This window comes from Nymphalis io, chromosome 1 (assembly GCF_905147045.1).
Source record: "Nymphalis io chromosome 1, ilAglIoxx1.1, whole genome shotgun sequence".
In the NCBI taxonomy this organism is placed as follows: Eukaryota; Metazoa; Arthropoda; class Insecta; order Lepidoptera; family Nymphalidae; genus Nymphalis; species Nymphalis io.
Window position 1 is genome coordinate 6,682,507 of NC_065888.1, and position 13,142 is coordinate 6,695,648.

General features: G+C 29.7%; 1 protein-coding gene across 1 annotated transcript; it reads left to right on the top strand.

Moving 5' to 3' along the window:
• The first annotated feature begins 251 nt into the window (after positions 1–251).
• On the top strand, positions 252–11,381 carry LOC126769313 (mitochondrial folate transporter/carrier). Its single transcript, XM_050488007.1, has 6 exons — positions 252–621; positions 2,500–2,653; positions 3,441–3,693; positions 7,122–7,235; positions 7,628–7,773; positions 9,891–11,381. Exons 1-6 carry the CDS (start codon positions 471–473, stop codon positions 10,033–10,035), a joined length of 963 nt encoding a protein of 320 aa, XP_050343964.1. The 5' UTR covers positions 252–470; the 3' UTR covers positions 10,036–11,381.
• The last annotated feature ends 1,761 nt before the right edge of the window (positions 11,382–13,142 follow it).

Here is a 13,142-nt window from a genome sequence, read left to right on the forward strand (position 1 = left end):
ATTTAAAACATTTAAAACTAAAAAAGAGCACAAATATTTTGTCTTGGTTATACTTAAAAAAAATACATCATTGATGTTATTATAGCAAATATTTAGGAACACTATTTTTAGATTTTATTAATATAAAGTGACTTTTTTTGTTTTTGCAACATGAAATTATTAATATTTGCGTTACAAATTACCCACGTGATTTTACATTATTTAAAAAAATAATTACTTATTATTATCGGAGTTAGATAAAACGTTTAACGTATAGAGGAACGACAAAAAAAAATTACAAGAAAGAAATCATGTGGAAATCATTTCGTTCACGCCTATTCCATTTCGTCGGAATATTACGAAAGCAATGATGTATAGTGAAGATTGTTATTTAGTAAATTTCGCTAAAGTTACCTGGAATACCATTCGGCAAGCATATGCTTAAGTACGGTCCCAACAAAATGTTTTACCTGTGATTTATTACGTTCATCATGACTACAATGAAGAATCCTAATCCGTCGTCTTCTAAACTTGCACTTCTGAGCCATATCAAATACGAACACCTGGTAGCTGGGATATCAGGTGGTGTCACATCAACACTAATTTTGCATCCTTTGGACCTTATTAAAATTCGTTTCGCTGGTGAGTATTTATTCAGTTTTAAGCATGAAATGTCATTTCGTCATATAAATACCACAGTATAATCTCGAATTACTTTAACAAATCGTATCCCTTAGTTGTAGACAATGCCTGTATAAAAAAATCTTTTATTCATTTTTTGACCACGCTTTTACGAATAAGTTCGTATTTGTTGTATGACCTTGAACTTGGTTAAGATGAGTGAATGTGGATCTGAAAATAACACGAAAATCTGATGTAATTGTGAATTATAGCTTTACAGCTGCAGGTTCTATGAATTAATACATTTTTTTACTTTTGATAATACACATATATTTGTTTTGCTTATAGCTTCAACATACTATTAGTAATTTTAATCTAAAAATAAATTAATGTTGAGTTTTATCAATTGTATTAAAATATGCTTATAAAAAATAGAAATAAAACAGTAAACTATGAATATATTTTATAACAAACAAATGGAAACCCATTGTCAATATTCCTTTTATTTATTCAGTCTGTATGATTTAGTATTTTTCATAAATTTCTTATTTCATTTGTATTAAAATAAAATATATAAGGAAACTGGTTATTAAATAATCTTTTATTAAATTATGAATATTTATAAAAGTATCCAACTTTTTAAATGATAAAATGTATTAATAAAAAAGAACACACATTTCATTACTCTGACAAGACTCGAGAAGTGTTATTTTGTGAATCTACATAATGGGGTATGTGCATATTACTTTTAATGCAAATATAATTTATATTTATATTGCTTAAAGTACTTATTCTAAAATGTAAGATTATCTTATGATATTTATACTATATAGATTTTATAGAACGTAATAACATATTTCTAAACTTTTATTGTTTATTAGCTGGAATTGCTTCAAGTCATTCAATTTGGTTATATCTTAGATTTATATTTAGTGCCAAGTGCCAACTTAATATTTGTTGGCCCTTTACTAATACTATTATATATTTCTTGTAATTACTGGTTATTTCAATAAGTCTGTCTTCTGTCGTCATTGCCTTTTGAAATAATAATTTACATAGAGAAATATTCAAAATAAGTTAAACACTGATTTATCCTCTCTTCATTGATTTGACAATGAGAAGAAGAAAACACAGCATTGTTTAACTTATCTAATTTACAAATGTCTATAAGATAACTGTTAATAAATTAATAAATGTTTTATTTTTAATTAAAATTATTAGGAGTAGTTAAGCAATAAATGACATGTAATCTTATACAAATACAGGTAATGTAAATGAATGACCCAAATAATAAATGTTTTTGTGATATATAAGTTGATGTCTAACTAACCATAATAAACATGAATGTAAAACCTTGATTGATATAAGCAGTACATCTCTTTGTGTTATGTTGATATTTTAAAATTATTATTTATGTTAACACACAGTACATCAATTAACATGATGATTAAACTGGGACACATTCCATGAAAACTGCATGTTCTTTGTGTTTATTTTAAACAGTAATTTGCAACACAACACTAATTAGTATCTGTTTAAATATGTCGCTGACCATTTTATTTAAAATTCAATTTATATTCATTTATTTTTATGATAAAAGAATTTTTTTTTTATTACTTTCAATGAAGTTTTATGAAGTACAAATGGTATCTGGGTAACTACCACCACATTTGGCAGCATTGACAATGCAAGCAATAAGAGGTATCAGCTCAACATATAATTCCAAGCAAATCTGAGTAGTATATTCCAGTCCTCAGAACTTGTTAGGTTACCTTATGCATTGTTAATACTTAGTGTCTATATGCATTTCTTATAACAACAATTACCGTGACGTCAAGAACAACTTCGAAGTTATTTATGTCGCATATTCGAGGTTTACATTTTTTTATTATAATGCAGTTAATGATGGAAGAACCGCTACTGTTCCGCGGTACGACGGCCTGGGCAGCGCGTTCGTTACCATTGTGAAAAACGAAGGCGTGCGCGGCCTGTATCGGGGCGTCACTCCGAATGTGTGGGGCTCCGGGTCCGCTTGGGGGTTTTATTTCTTATTGTAAGTATAGCTTGTAAAGTTACGTGACATTGTCAATGTTTATTATGACAATTTGATATTGTTTGTGAACAGATAGTTCTCTGACCTATGAAACTTTTGCAATTCAAAACAGATGTTGCATTGTATTAAATGTTATTTATATAATTTTAATGTTAATCCATAAATGGCGAAATACACAATAAATAAAACGAAACGATAAAAAAGTATTGTTAGGGATATAGAGCCGTCTCGGTAAGCACCACCCTTTTTCATCATCATCATCATCATCCGTGCTACGAACAATTTAAATCTACAGGTATCATACATACCAGCATAGAAACTAAAACATTGCAATGAATATCCTTAACAACATAAGGATATTCTTTCTTTACGACTGCTGGTATGCTGGTACGACTCACGACACCCCAGGTTGACTTGGGGAGGCTCTATTCTTTTCTGCCGACAACTATACGGCCAATTTATTAAGAATTATGTTTGATTTGAAGATTCTCGAGGATTGTAAATGACATTTCATTCACTTCATTTCGTTTGATGATTTTAAAATTTATACTTCTTTATTAATATTATTAGTGTAAAGTTTGTTGTCTATTACACTTTCACTGCTAAACCACTGAACTGATTTTGATGGAATTTAATATGAAGCAAGCTTGAAGCCCTATGAAAGACATAAGCTACTTTTTTAATTACTACCTGTCCCCCCCCACCCCTCTCTAACGTATTAAAAAGGATATTCTTGTAAGTATAGTTGAGGCCGCGGAATAAATCAATGTTTTGCATACTTTTTCAGCTATAATGCAATAAAAACATGGATCCAAGGAGGGAATGCCCGCACGCCGCTAGGCCCAGGACTTCACATGCTTGCCGCTGCCCAGGCCGGTATACTCTCCCTGGTGATGACCAATCCCATCTGGGTGGTGAAGACAAGACTGTGTCTTCAGTACAGCGGGGAGCTCAATGTAGCTGAACACAAGAGATATAGGGGCATGGTTGATGGCCTGTCGAAGATCTACAGGACAGAGGGCATCAGAGGATTATACAGGGTGAGTTAGCTGTTTTATTTATTTTTATATTCATCTTTAGTTTTCCTCTTTTTTTAAAAAAAATCGTAATTCATTTGCTTAGCTACTAGACCAACGAGGTAGTCAAGTATTATTAATATTCACATCTTAAAGATTTCATAATATAAGTATAATTATAATTATGCGATTTATAGCAACAGTGTCAAGAAAATATTTTCAAAACAAAGTCATAGAGTATGTTTAGAAAACACTAGCTGTAAATATGTAATTATATGGCTGGCTAACAACTGGCTGTTGAACTTTGTGTTAGTGATCGCCAATATTCAATTGTAATTGCTTTCAAATACTTACAATAAATATTAACATAACAATAATTTGTTTGTAATAAAAGTTTTATATCAAAATTCATGTCAGTAATCTAAACGTACTTTAATTAAATTGCTTTCGTGCTCAGCCTGACAAATGAACATCCATGTAGTTTATAGACAGGCTTTCATCGATTGGCTCTTAACGTCATCGATGCTATTTCACATCAAGTAGGACTTGAATTGAATCAAAACATTTGCACATGACTAAGAGATGCTTTTCTAAATTTGAACCCCTTCGATATAGCAAAAGTGTTGTATTCTATGAGCAATAATTTCATTAATATTATTACACAAGGCGAATAATACGAATTTATCACTTAAAGTAATATTTATTATTTATAATTATAATATACTCAGGGAAAGAGGCAGGTCAGATATACTATAATATACACACATTCTTATCGATGGAATTGATTGATCTTTTTTTATACTTCACAGATAATATATAAAAAGTTCTAAACAAGATGTCAAATAAAATTGTGGATTAATATTCACGAAAGTATTTTTTAAATAAATATATACAAAGAATTACTACGAAAATTAAAACATTTATTTACATAAATTACTTTTTCTTACATAATGTTTTTTATAAATAGCATAATTACAGGAAAATCACTGAAGTATATATATTACTTTAGAATTATTTAAGGCAATTAACGCGATATTTATGATGTTTTGGCGTCCATCCAACTTAGATTCGATTCTATGAGACATTACTGTAATTGTAAGTGAAAACAAAGAAGACATTTAGTAATATCTCACGTTTCGTAATCGGATAATAATAGGCGTTCAAATCGTTCATATAATATACGCGTTAAAAAATCCAATTGCAAATAACTCAAGTTTGCGGTGAATTTCATTTGCAATATAATTTGTGTAAACATATTGTCATAATATTTTTATTAGTACACGATACAAACATGTATTTAAAAATATTTTTTTATCACAAGACAATGCATCAATCTGTCTTCTAATTTCCGCACTGACAAGATAGTAATAAAATGATATTAAAATTTTCTCATATGACGTAATGTGCATGGATAAGTATAAATCCTAAAACGCGAGTGTTTTGTTAGTTTGTACGTTTATTTAGACGTTATTCGAAATTTGAATTTGGTAATTCATATTCTTATAAATAACTAAATTTCGTTCGCGGCTTCGGCGGCGTGTGAGGCGCGAGGGGAGGCAGATGTTAGGTTCCTTTTCTGTATTACTGACAAATTGACAACGTATATGCAAAATTCACTGGTAGAGTTTTGTGCAAGCTCGTCTGGGTAGGTACCACCCACTCATCAGATATTCTACCGCAAAACAGCAGTACTTGTTATTGTTGTGTTCCGGTTTGAAGGGTGAGTCAGTCAGTCAGTGTAATTACAGGCAAAAGGGACATAAAATCTTAGTTTCCAAGGTTGGTGGCGCATTGGCTATGTTAGCATTTCTTACAATGCCAATATCTAAGGGCGTTTGGTTAACCACTTACCATTTTGGTGGCCCATATGCTCGTCCGCCGTTCTATTTTATAAAAAAAATAATTCATAATGATCGACTTAGTAGTTTGACGTGAGGACGTGAAAAAAAAATACTCATTTTTTGTAGATGAAGAATAGCTGAAGATTACCCAAGACTACCCAGTGATTATTTTAAAACCACTTTTTCAGAAAATTATTTCCATTTATAAACTTCTTCATTACCCTTTTTTCTTAATTTATTAACTTTTATATTAACTAAAAGAAACTGAGTAATTTTTGAAGTTCTATTTATTTATATGAACATATGCAATAAGAATATTTTTTATTTTAATTTTTATCTTATTTAACGGATAATCGTTTCTAAAGCTACATGCATTGAATCAACGTCAGCTTCCCAGGCCAGACTTCATATCTTTGCAGTTTGGATTGAGATTGCTAGTAAGGAATTTTTTTAGTCATCATTATTTTGATGAATTAAAGTCCAGTTTTTTTTTATAAATTTTTGAATTCACTGCAGAATTGTATCAATAGTTTTTATTAATAAAATCCGTAATCAGTCGTAGAGGTTAAATCGGAATCTAAATCGGATCTGGAAATAATTGACGTATACATAAAATAGTTCTTAAGATATAATGCGTAAGGACTATTTTACATTAATGTTTCATTTTGGTTAGAATTATTGTTGTGGAGTCCAATACTTCAGATCAAAGTTTATTTATGATAAGCTTGAATTGTCTGACAACCTTTGTTGTGACGTCACTATCAATTGGAGCAACGTTCTGAAACTGGGTTACAATTATCGAATTCGTTTTATGATTGTAGTTATATCTGTAAATTAATTGTATTATTTTAGTTTTAACTGGTTATAAAAAGATTATGAAAAATAGGAATATTAAAATGATTTTTAATTGCCTTATTTTCAAGGAACTTTTGAGAACAGACTAATATTGTTATTTATTAGAAAATATTTGTCTTCTTAAGATGTTAATATGGTTAATTATATAAAATAATCAATTTTGTTAAAATGTAATAATTCTGTTGCAAAGTGTGGTGTACTTTTTACTTTACTGTTAATATGCAAGATTGTTAATGTCGGTAAATGTTGGATTTTGGAGAGGCCACATACCAGTTAACCATTTTGATATACTTATTGTTTATGTGTATATTAAGTAGTAGAAACTAAACAGTTTACCAGGACAGTTTATCTAAATACTAATTCTTAGCAGGTATTTCAATTCAAGAAGTAATTTGGGCTTGATTTTTAATGCAACTTGTTGAGCTTCATTTTATTGGTTTTTGGCACTCCAATTGTGGGCTAGTATCACTCCAGTAACTATAATTTTGTCTATTGATGTGACCATCTACTTAGATTTTTCTCAGAAAAAGTTTATTTTAAAATCCTCAAGCGTTCAGTGCAACTTTTGGACTGTTTGTTCTTTGATGTATGTGTCGTTTAGCTTTAATCACAGAATCTTTGTTTGTATGTTAAACACGGGTCATCCGCTAAAGACCGCTGTCTAGGCTGTTTTTGCGATTTATGATCCATCGTTTTCTGGTCATCTTATTTGCTCTTTAAGAATTTTTTAAATGTTTATATATCTTTTGATTTCAGGGCTTCATTCCGGGTATGTTCGGCGTTTCGCACGGCGCTTTGCAATTCATGACATACGAAGAGATGAAGAATAGGTACAATCAGTACAGGAACTTACCTATTGATATTAAATTGGTAAGTTCGTATGTGTGTGTTGTTCATTTTAATTATATATATATGTCATACTAATTTGATGAAATATTCATTCGATATCCACAATATTTTACACAATGTGTTCTTTAAAATACAATTTGTATTTTTACTACTACATTTGGATAAAAAATAAAATAGTACTTTATTCAAGTATGTTCCTACAATGTAAATGTTAAGCCTCTCAAACAACTGCTATAACAATTGGTATACATACAAAAACAGTAAGTACGAAGTCTGCTAGGTTTATGTTTAGTTACAATATAATCGCTTTTATCTAAATGTTCCACGAATAAGATAGATAGATAACAGATAACATAGATGAACATATATGTAATGTCGGAGAAGTAGGAGTTGTATATGGCATGTACCCACAGAGCTCGGTGGAGTACCTGACGTTCGCGGCGGTGTCCAAGCTGCTGGCGGCGGGCGCCACGTACCCGTACCAGGTGGTGCGCGCGCGCCTGCAGGACCAGCACCGCAGCTACGCCGGCGCCTGGCACTGCGTCACCGAGACCTGGAGGTACGAACGCGTCCGGGGCTTCTACAAGGGCCTCACGCCGTATCTCCTCCATGTAACGCCTAACATATGCCTCGTCATGCTCATATGGGAGAAATTCACCAATAACGATTCTATCTGATGGGAAACGTCCGCGACTATTTCCATGTTGTTGTTTTTTTTTGTTTTAATCTGTATGCATTCATTATATTTCGATTTTGACAGCTGTCACCGTACTGATAGCGTTCTTGTGGTTTGTAAGGTAAGCGATGTGTTTAAGCGGGAATTTGTTTATTGTTTATTATTTTTTGACGTGCATTTTTATTTAATTTGTGAATACCGTTTTTTCGTTTTCTTTTTAATTTTCGACATATACGAATTGATTTGACAATTTGTGAAGCTATTGTAATAAGAATTATCGTAACGACTTTTATATTATTAGCTGTGACAGGTTTTGATAAGTTTATAGTATTTGTAGTATATTTAAATTAATAAGTTTTGTATCAAAATGTGGTATGTAATTTATTAATAATTTATAAATAAAAAATCTTACACAAGTCAATCCTGGGATTATAGTTCTGTCTCTTTACATATATTTATTATGTTGTATAATGAAAAGGGACAGAAATAGGTTCCAGTTGGCTTTAAAATTACAATTTTTAATTATTAAGAAAGTAAAAATACATATGTAACCTTAAAAAAAACGTTGGCTTTCTTATTAAGAAAATGTAACAATTCCTGAAGTATTGCTTTGTTTTCGTTTTATCGTTACACAATAAAATGCAGAAGCTTACAATAAAAAAAAAATTGATATCTAAGCCAACGATTTTAGAAGCCTGTCTCACGACATATGTTGTGTTTGTAGCTTAATTTGTACTAATATTCGCCATATTTGTAATCTCTAGTAAATAGTAGTGGTACAATTTCCCATCAGATCGTGATAAAATCATATTTAAACTGGCAACATTGCTGTGTTGCTGTAACTTAGTTGTAAATTGAATTTTTTGTGATAATAGTACTTAGAATGTCTTTTAAAGATTTCTCATATCTATCTAGATGTAAAAGACATTTTTTTTTTATCTTTTACATAACCGTTACATGTGTGGTGAGACGACGCTAGGTCTTTTATATGTAAGATAGGATTTCTTTCAACTTGTTTAGTAAATTAGTAATGTTCTATCAATTTTTAAAAGTAGATAATAGAGTGAGTAATCTTTTTAAATATATTAAAAAGATAACTCATTCTATTATAATATTAAATTAGCAAGTTTGAAGTTATTCTATCATTGAGGCTTTTAATAGATTTAGCCACGTCGACTAAAATGTAATATATTTTCTAGATACTTTTAATAAATATCTTCCCATGTTAGTTCAATTTAGGTAAATTTCTTATAAGAATATCATATAGCTGAATACAAAGCATATTAATGATTTGAATCAATGAAATAAAAAAAATGATATGACCGAAGAGTGATGTCACATGTCAGCAAAAAGTTTTTAATCTTTTAGTTAAAACACACAGCTTTAATTTGTATGTACAGGCAGTCTATTTACTTATAAACATAAGTTGGTAATAAAACTACTTAAATTTATGGTTATCGGTTCATTTTTATTAATAAAAAAAAAAAAAAAACAAAAATAATTATGAAAATTTCTCTTTGTATTTTACAAATTATACCTTAAAAAAAATTCAATTGACGTAGCTAATGACTAATTTGCTGACATGTAAGCTAAGATTTTGTTACAATAAACATGTGATGTGCATATTGTTAGTTTTCCTTTGCTAATCATTAGTATCTCATTTGGTGGCTGGCCACATTATTCAATGAGATGTATATATTTTTATAATATATATAATAATTAGGGCATGTTTCAATTCGCCTTTTCAATTTGAGTGATCAATAAATGATAGCAAATTGACAATCGTAATGTTGTTTTTATTTAACTGGACAGCCTTTTAATACAATGTCTTATCGTTGACAGATAATTAATTTTAATATGGCAACATTCTTTTAATGACACCTTAATGTATGAAATATTAAAAATCGTGAATATTTTATTAAATATGCGGTAAGTATAAAACAATTTGATTGTCATGTAAGTTTTACAGTAAATAATCTATTTACTTGAACATTTTGCAGGCACGAGGGATGGCGGGGCTTCTACAAGGGTCTCAAACCGAACTTGATACGTGTGGTCCCAGCTACAATGATCACATTCTTAACATATGAAAATGTATCGCATTTTATGCTTCAGCGTAGGCAGGAGTTAAAACTACCCTCTTAAGGCTGTAAGACAACTGACCTAAAATCTTTGTAATAGGTTTTTAACAGACTTTAACCAGATATAGAAGGTTCTACGTATGCTTTCGTGTATTGTTCAATATATACATTCATAATTTTTTTAGTAGAACTCATCAATCAGTGACTTTACGTTTTGTATTTATACAATTTTGGACGTTCAAGGTTTTTGTGCTAAGGTTAGCTTGAGAATAGTTGTAAATATTTATTTCACAATCGTAGTTTAATCGTTATCAACATAACATTAAACATAAACAAACACTAACATCACGTAGATAGCGATCTTGATAATGTGAGAAATTGCTTTCTCCTTTTTCAGTTTCTACAATATACAGAGTTTATTTGTTGCCTTCACACAGGCACCGTTTGCCAAAAGAATATAATTTTGGAGCACAAAGTAAATTACTCTGATAAGGCACTATTTTATTAATAGAACCATTAATTAATCAAAGTGTTTTGTGATTTTAATAAATGATTTATATCTTTATTTATAATCTAATTATGCACGAATTTAATTTAGTAATAAGACTTAAATTAAAGTCAATCATTAGCCATCACATTTTAGAGTTCGTATTAATTTATTTATATTAGCCCCTTACAGGAACAGCCCAAATGGGTCTTGATATCGAGTGACAAGTTACTTTTTGTATTACAGTGTGAACGGTGAGTTTAGTGTTGCCAATACTTGTTATAAATTCATTATTTTATTACTGTGCGTTTTTATAAAGTAATAGACAATAAAGGCTGTGTAACGTTCCTTTTGTGATGATAATGAATTGTTTCTGGACATTATGTTTTAGTGAAATAGACAAAGTTTTTATTAATTTGGTATTTGTACACTACTTCAAATTTTTTTTTTATAAATAATACTTAATATAAAATAAAACTAAATGAAAATTAGTGTTTTAAATGTAATAAATCAATATAAAATTAGCTTACCTAGGGTTACTTTTTCAGTTGAGTGTTTATTTAGTTTCGATTTCCAGTTGACTTCAAGAAATTAAATAATCTATGTAACTTCTATATTTAATTTCGTCATATAACTGCAAATGATTAGTAATTTCCTTTCGTGAAACTTATTATTCTGTGTGCTTACAATTAGTGTCGTTTTTTAATTTCTTGGGATGAATTAAATTTGTAAGATTAATGTTAATGGTGTGAGTTTTTATCCATTCCAACAAAATAAACAAATTATTAGTATTATTTGTTCCAAATGCTGTTAGAATACGATCTTTTGGAATATAGCATTGTATGACGTCAACTGACTCCTGTTATTTCTATTTGAATTGTGAATTTATGGTTAATTTAGTTAGGAAATGTTTATGAGAGTACACTTGTTTAAGAAAAAAAATGAGCGAGTGCTATGAGTGGCTAGAAAAATGTCTTACTCACTAACATCCTTATGCCAACAATGCTGTCTTCTTCTTTCGAATGTCATATCAATAATGATAGAAAGGGAGAATGTATAATCAGTGTTTAATAGCTGGTAAGCAACGTCTACAAGGCCAAAGGAAATCAATCGTTTGATACTTTTGCTATTTATTTTATTTGTTTGGTAGGTACTCTGGTTTTGGTTAAATTTTGAAAGATCTATTTAAATATCCATTATAATTTCAAGCATTATTTAAGTATGTTATGAAATCTTGTATATACCAATCTAAAATTATGAATGGGTAATACATATATTTTTAAATCACCTAATATACTCAGTGCCGCGTAACTTTACTTTCAATCAGTAATCCTATCCTAACAGCATTTTAAATACATATCGTCTAAACCTTACCGTTGTGTTTTTTTTACGAGCTTTAGCAAAATTTTCAATCTTTTGTTTTTTAGATAATAAAGTTAAATATAGATTTAAGGTGGTGTCAGCCGGGATATATGTAGAAAATAACTTCGATTAAATGCTTAAGAAGCATTTTTCAAAGAATTTTAGGTTAAAAGCTCCATTTTTAAAATGTGGACTTATATATATTAGTTTTTCTTTTGAGTAAGTATTTTAGTTTACAGTAATTTTTTATTAATGCTATGATAAATGAGTTTAATTTCCACTATCTTAATTAGTTGTGGTTTTAAATATTATGTAGTTAGTTTGTTTTTTTTTTTAATTGTACAATTGCCATAACATTTAATTCCCAATTAAATGGGTTACTTATTTGTTGTTTCTTAATAAATATAATAAAATTATACATGTTTTTTATTTTGTTAGTAAATTTTATTAGATTATTTGTTAAGGTTTTATTAATAGTAGAGAGCAAAATTCACCTTCAAATTGAAAGAAAATATTCATAGTCCGAAAATCCAAATATTGTCGTTGCTATGTACAATGCATGGGTCAAATCACATAATGCTATTAGCATATTCTGTGATTTATCTAAATCATTTGATTGTGTAGAGCACGAAACGCTTTTATACCAGCTAAAGCATTACGGTGAAGTTTGATGTCATTGCTTCATACTAAAATCGTAGAAAAATAAAAAAAAGTTTACATTAAGAGAATAAAGTAAATAAAATAAAGAGTATTAAGACATGTACTTATTACGAATTGGTTTTCCAAAAGGATTAATTTTGTTATATTTTTGGAATTAGTATATGAATGACCTTCTCCTTTTACTTTAAAGGTGTTTGTGATATTGTATTAAACATACAATGAAAATCAGCAAATGCTGATGATACTTCATTTATTTTTAATGTTTACAAAGGCAACTAATTATGACGCTGTTAACGAGCTTCTTGGTAGAATATTTTGAACCGGTTTAACTAAATATTGTAATTTTATAATTCAAATATGCTTTTATATGCCCAATAGAACAAAGATTATTTTTATTTAATTCGTAAACTAGTGTGACTATCGATTGATAGTGTAATGAAAAATTACTGTCTAGTTTCTTTGGTTAACTTACAAGGCCGCATCCTGATTGCAGGTCCTGGGTTCTATCGAGTGGGCCTAATAAAAAATTACTGAGTTCCTTCGGAAATTTCTCAGTGGCAGCTCGGAGTCTGGAAGATGATATTATTTATATTACTGTTCCTCTGAAAACAAGTCAAGCCGTTGGTCCTGCACCTTTAATTTCCGGACGTTTCGGGCATGCT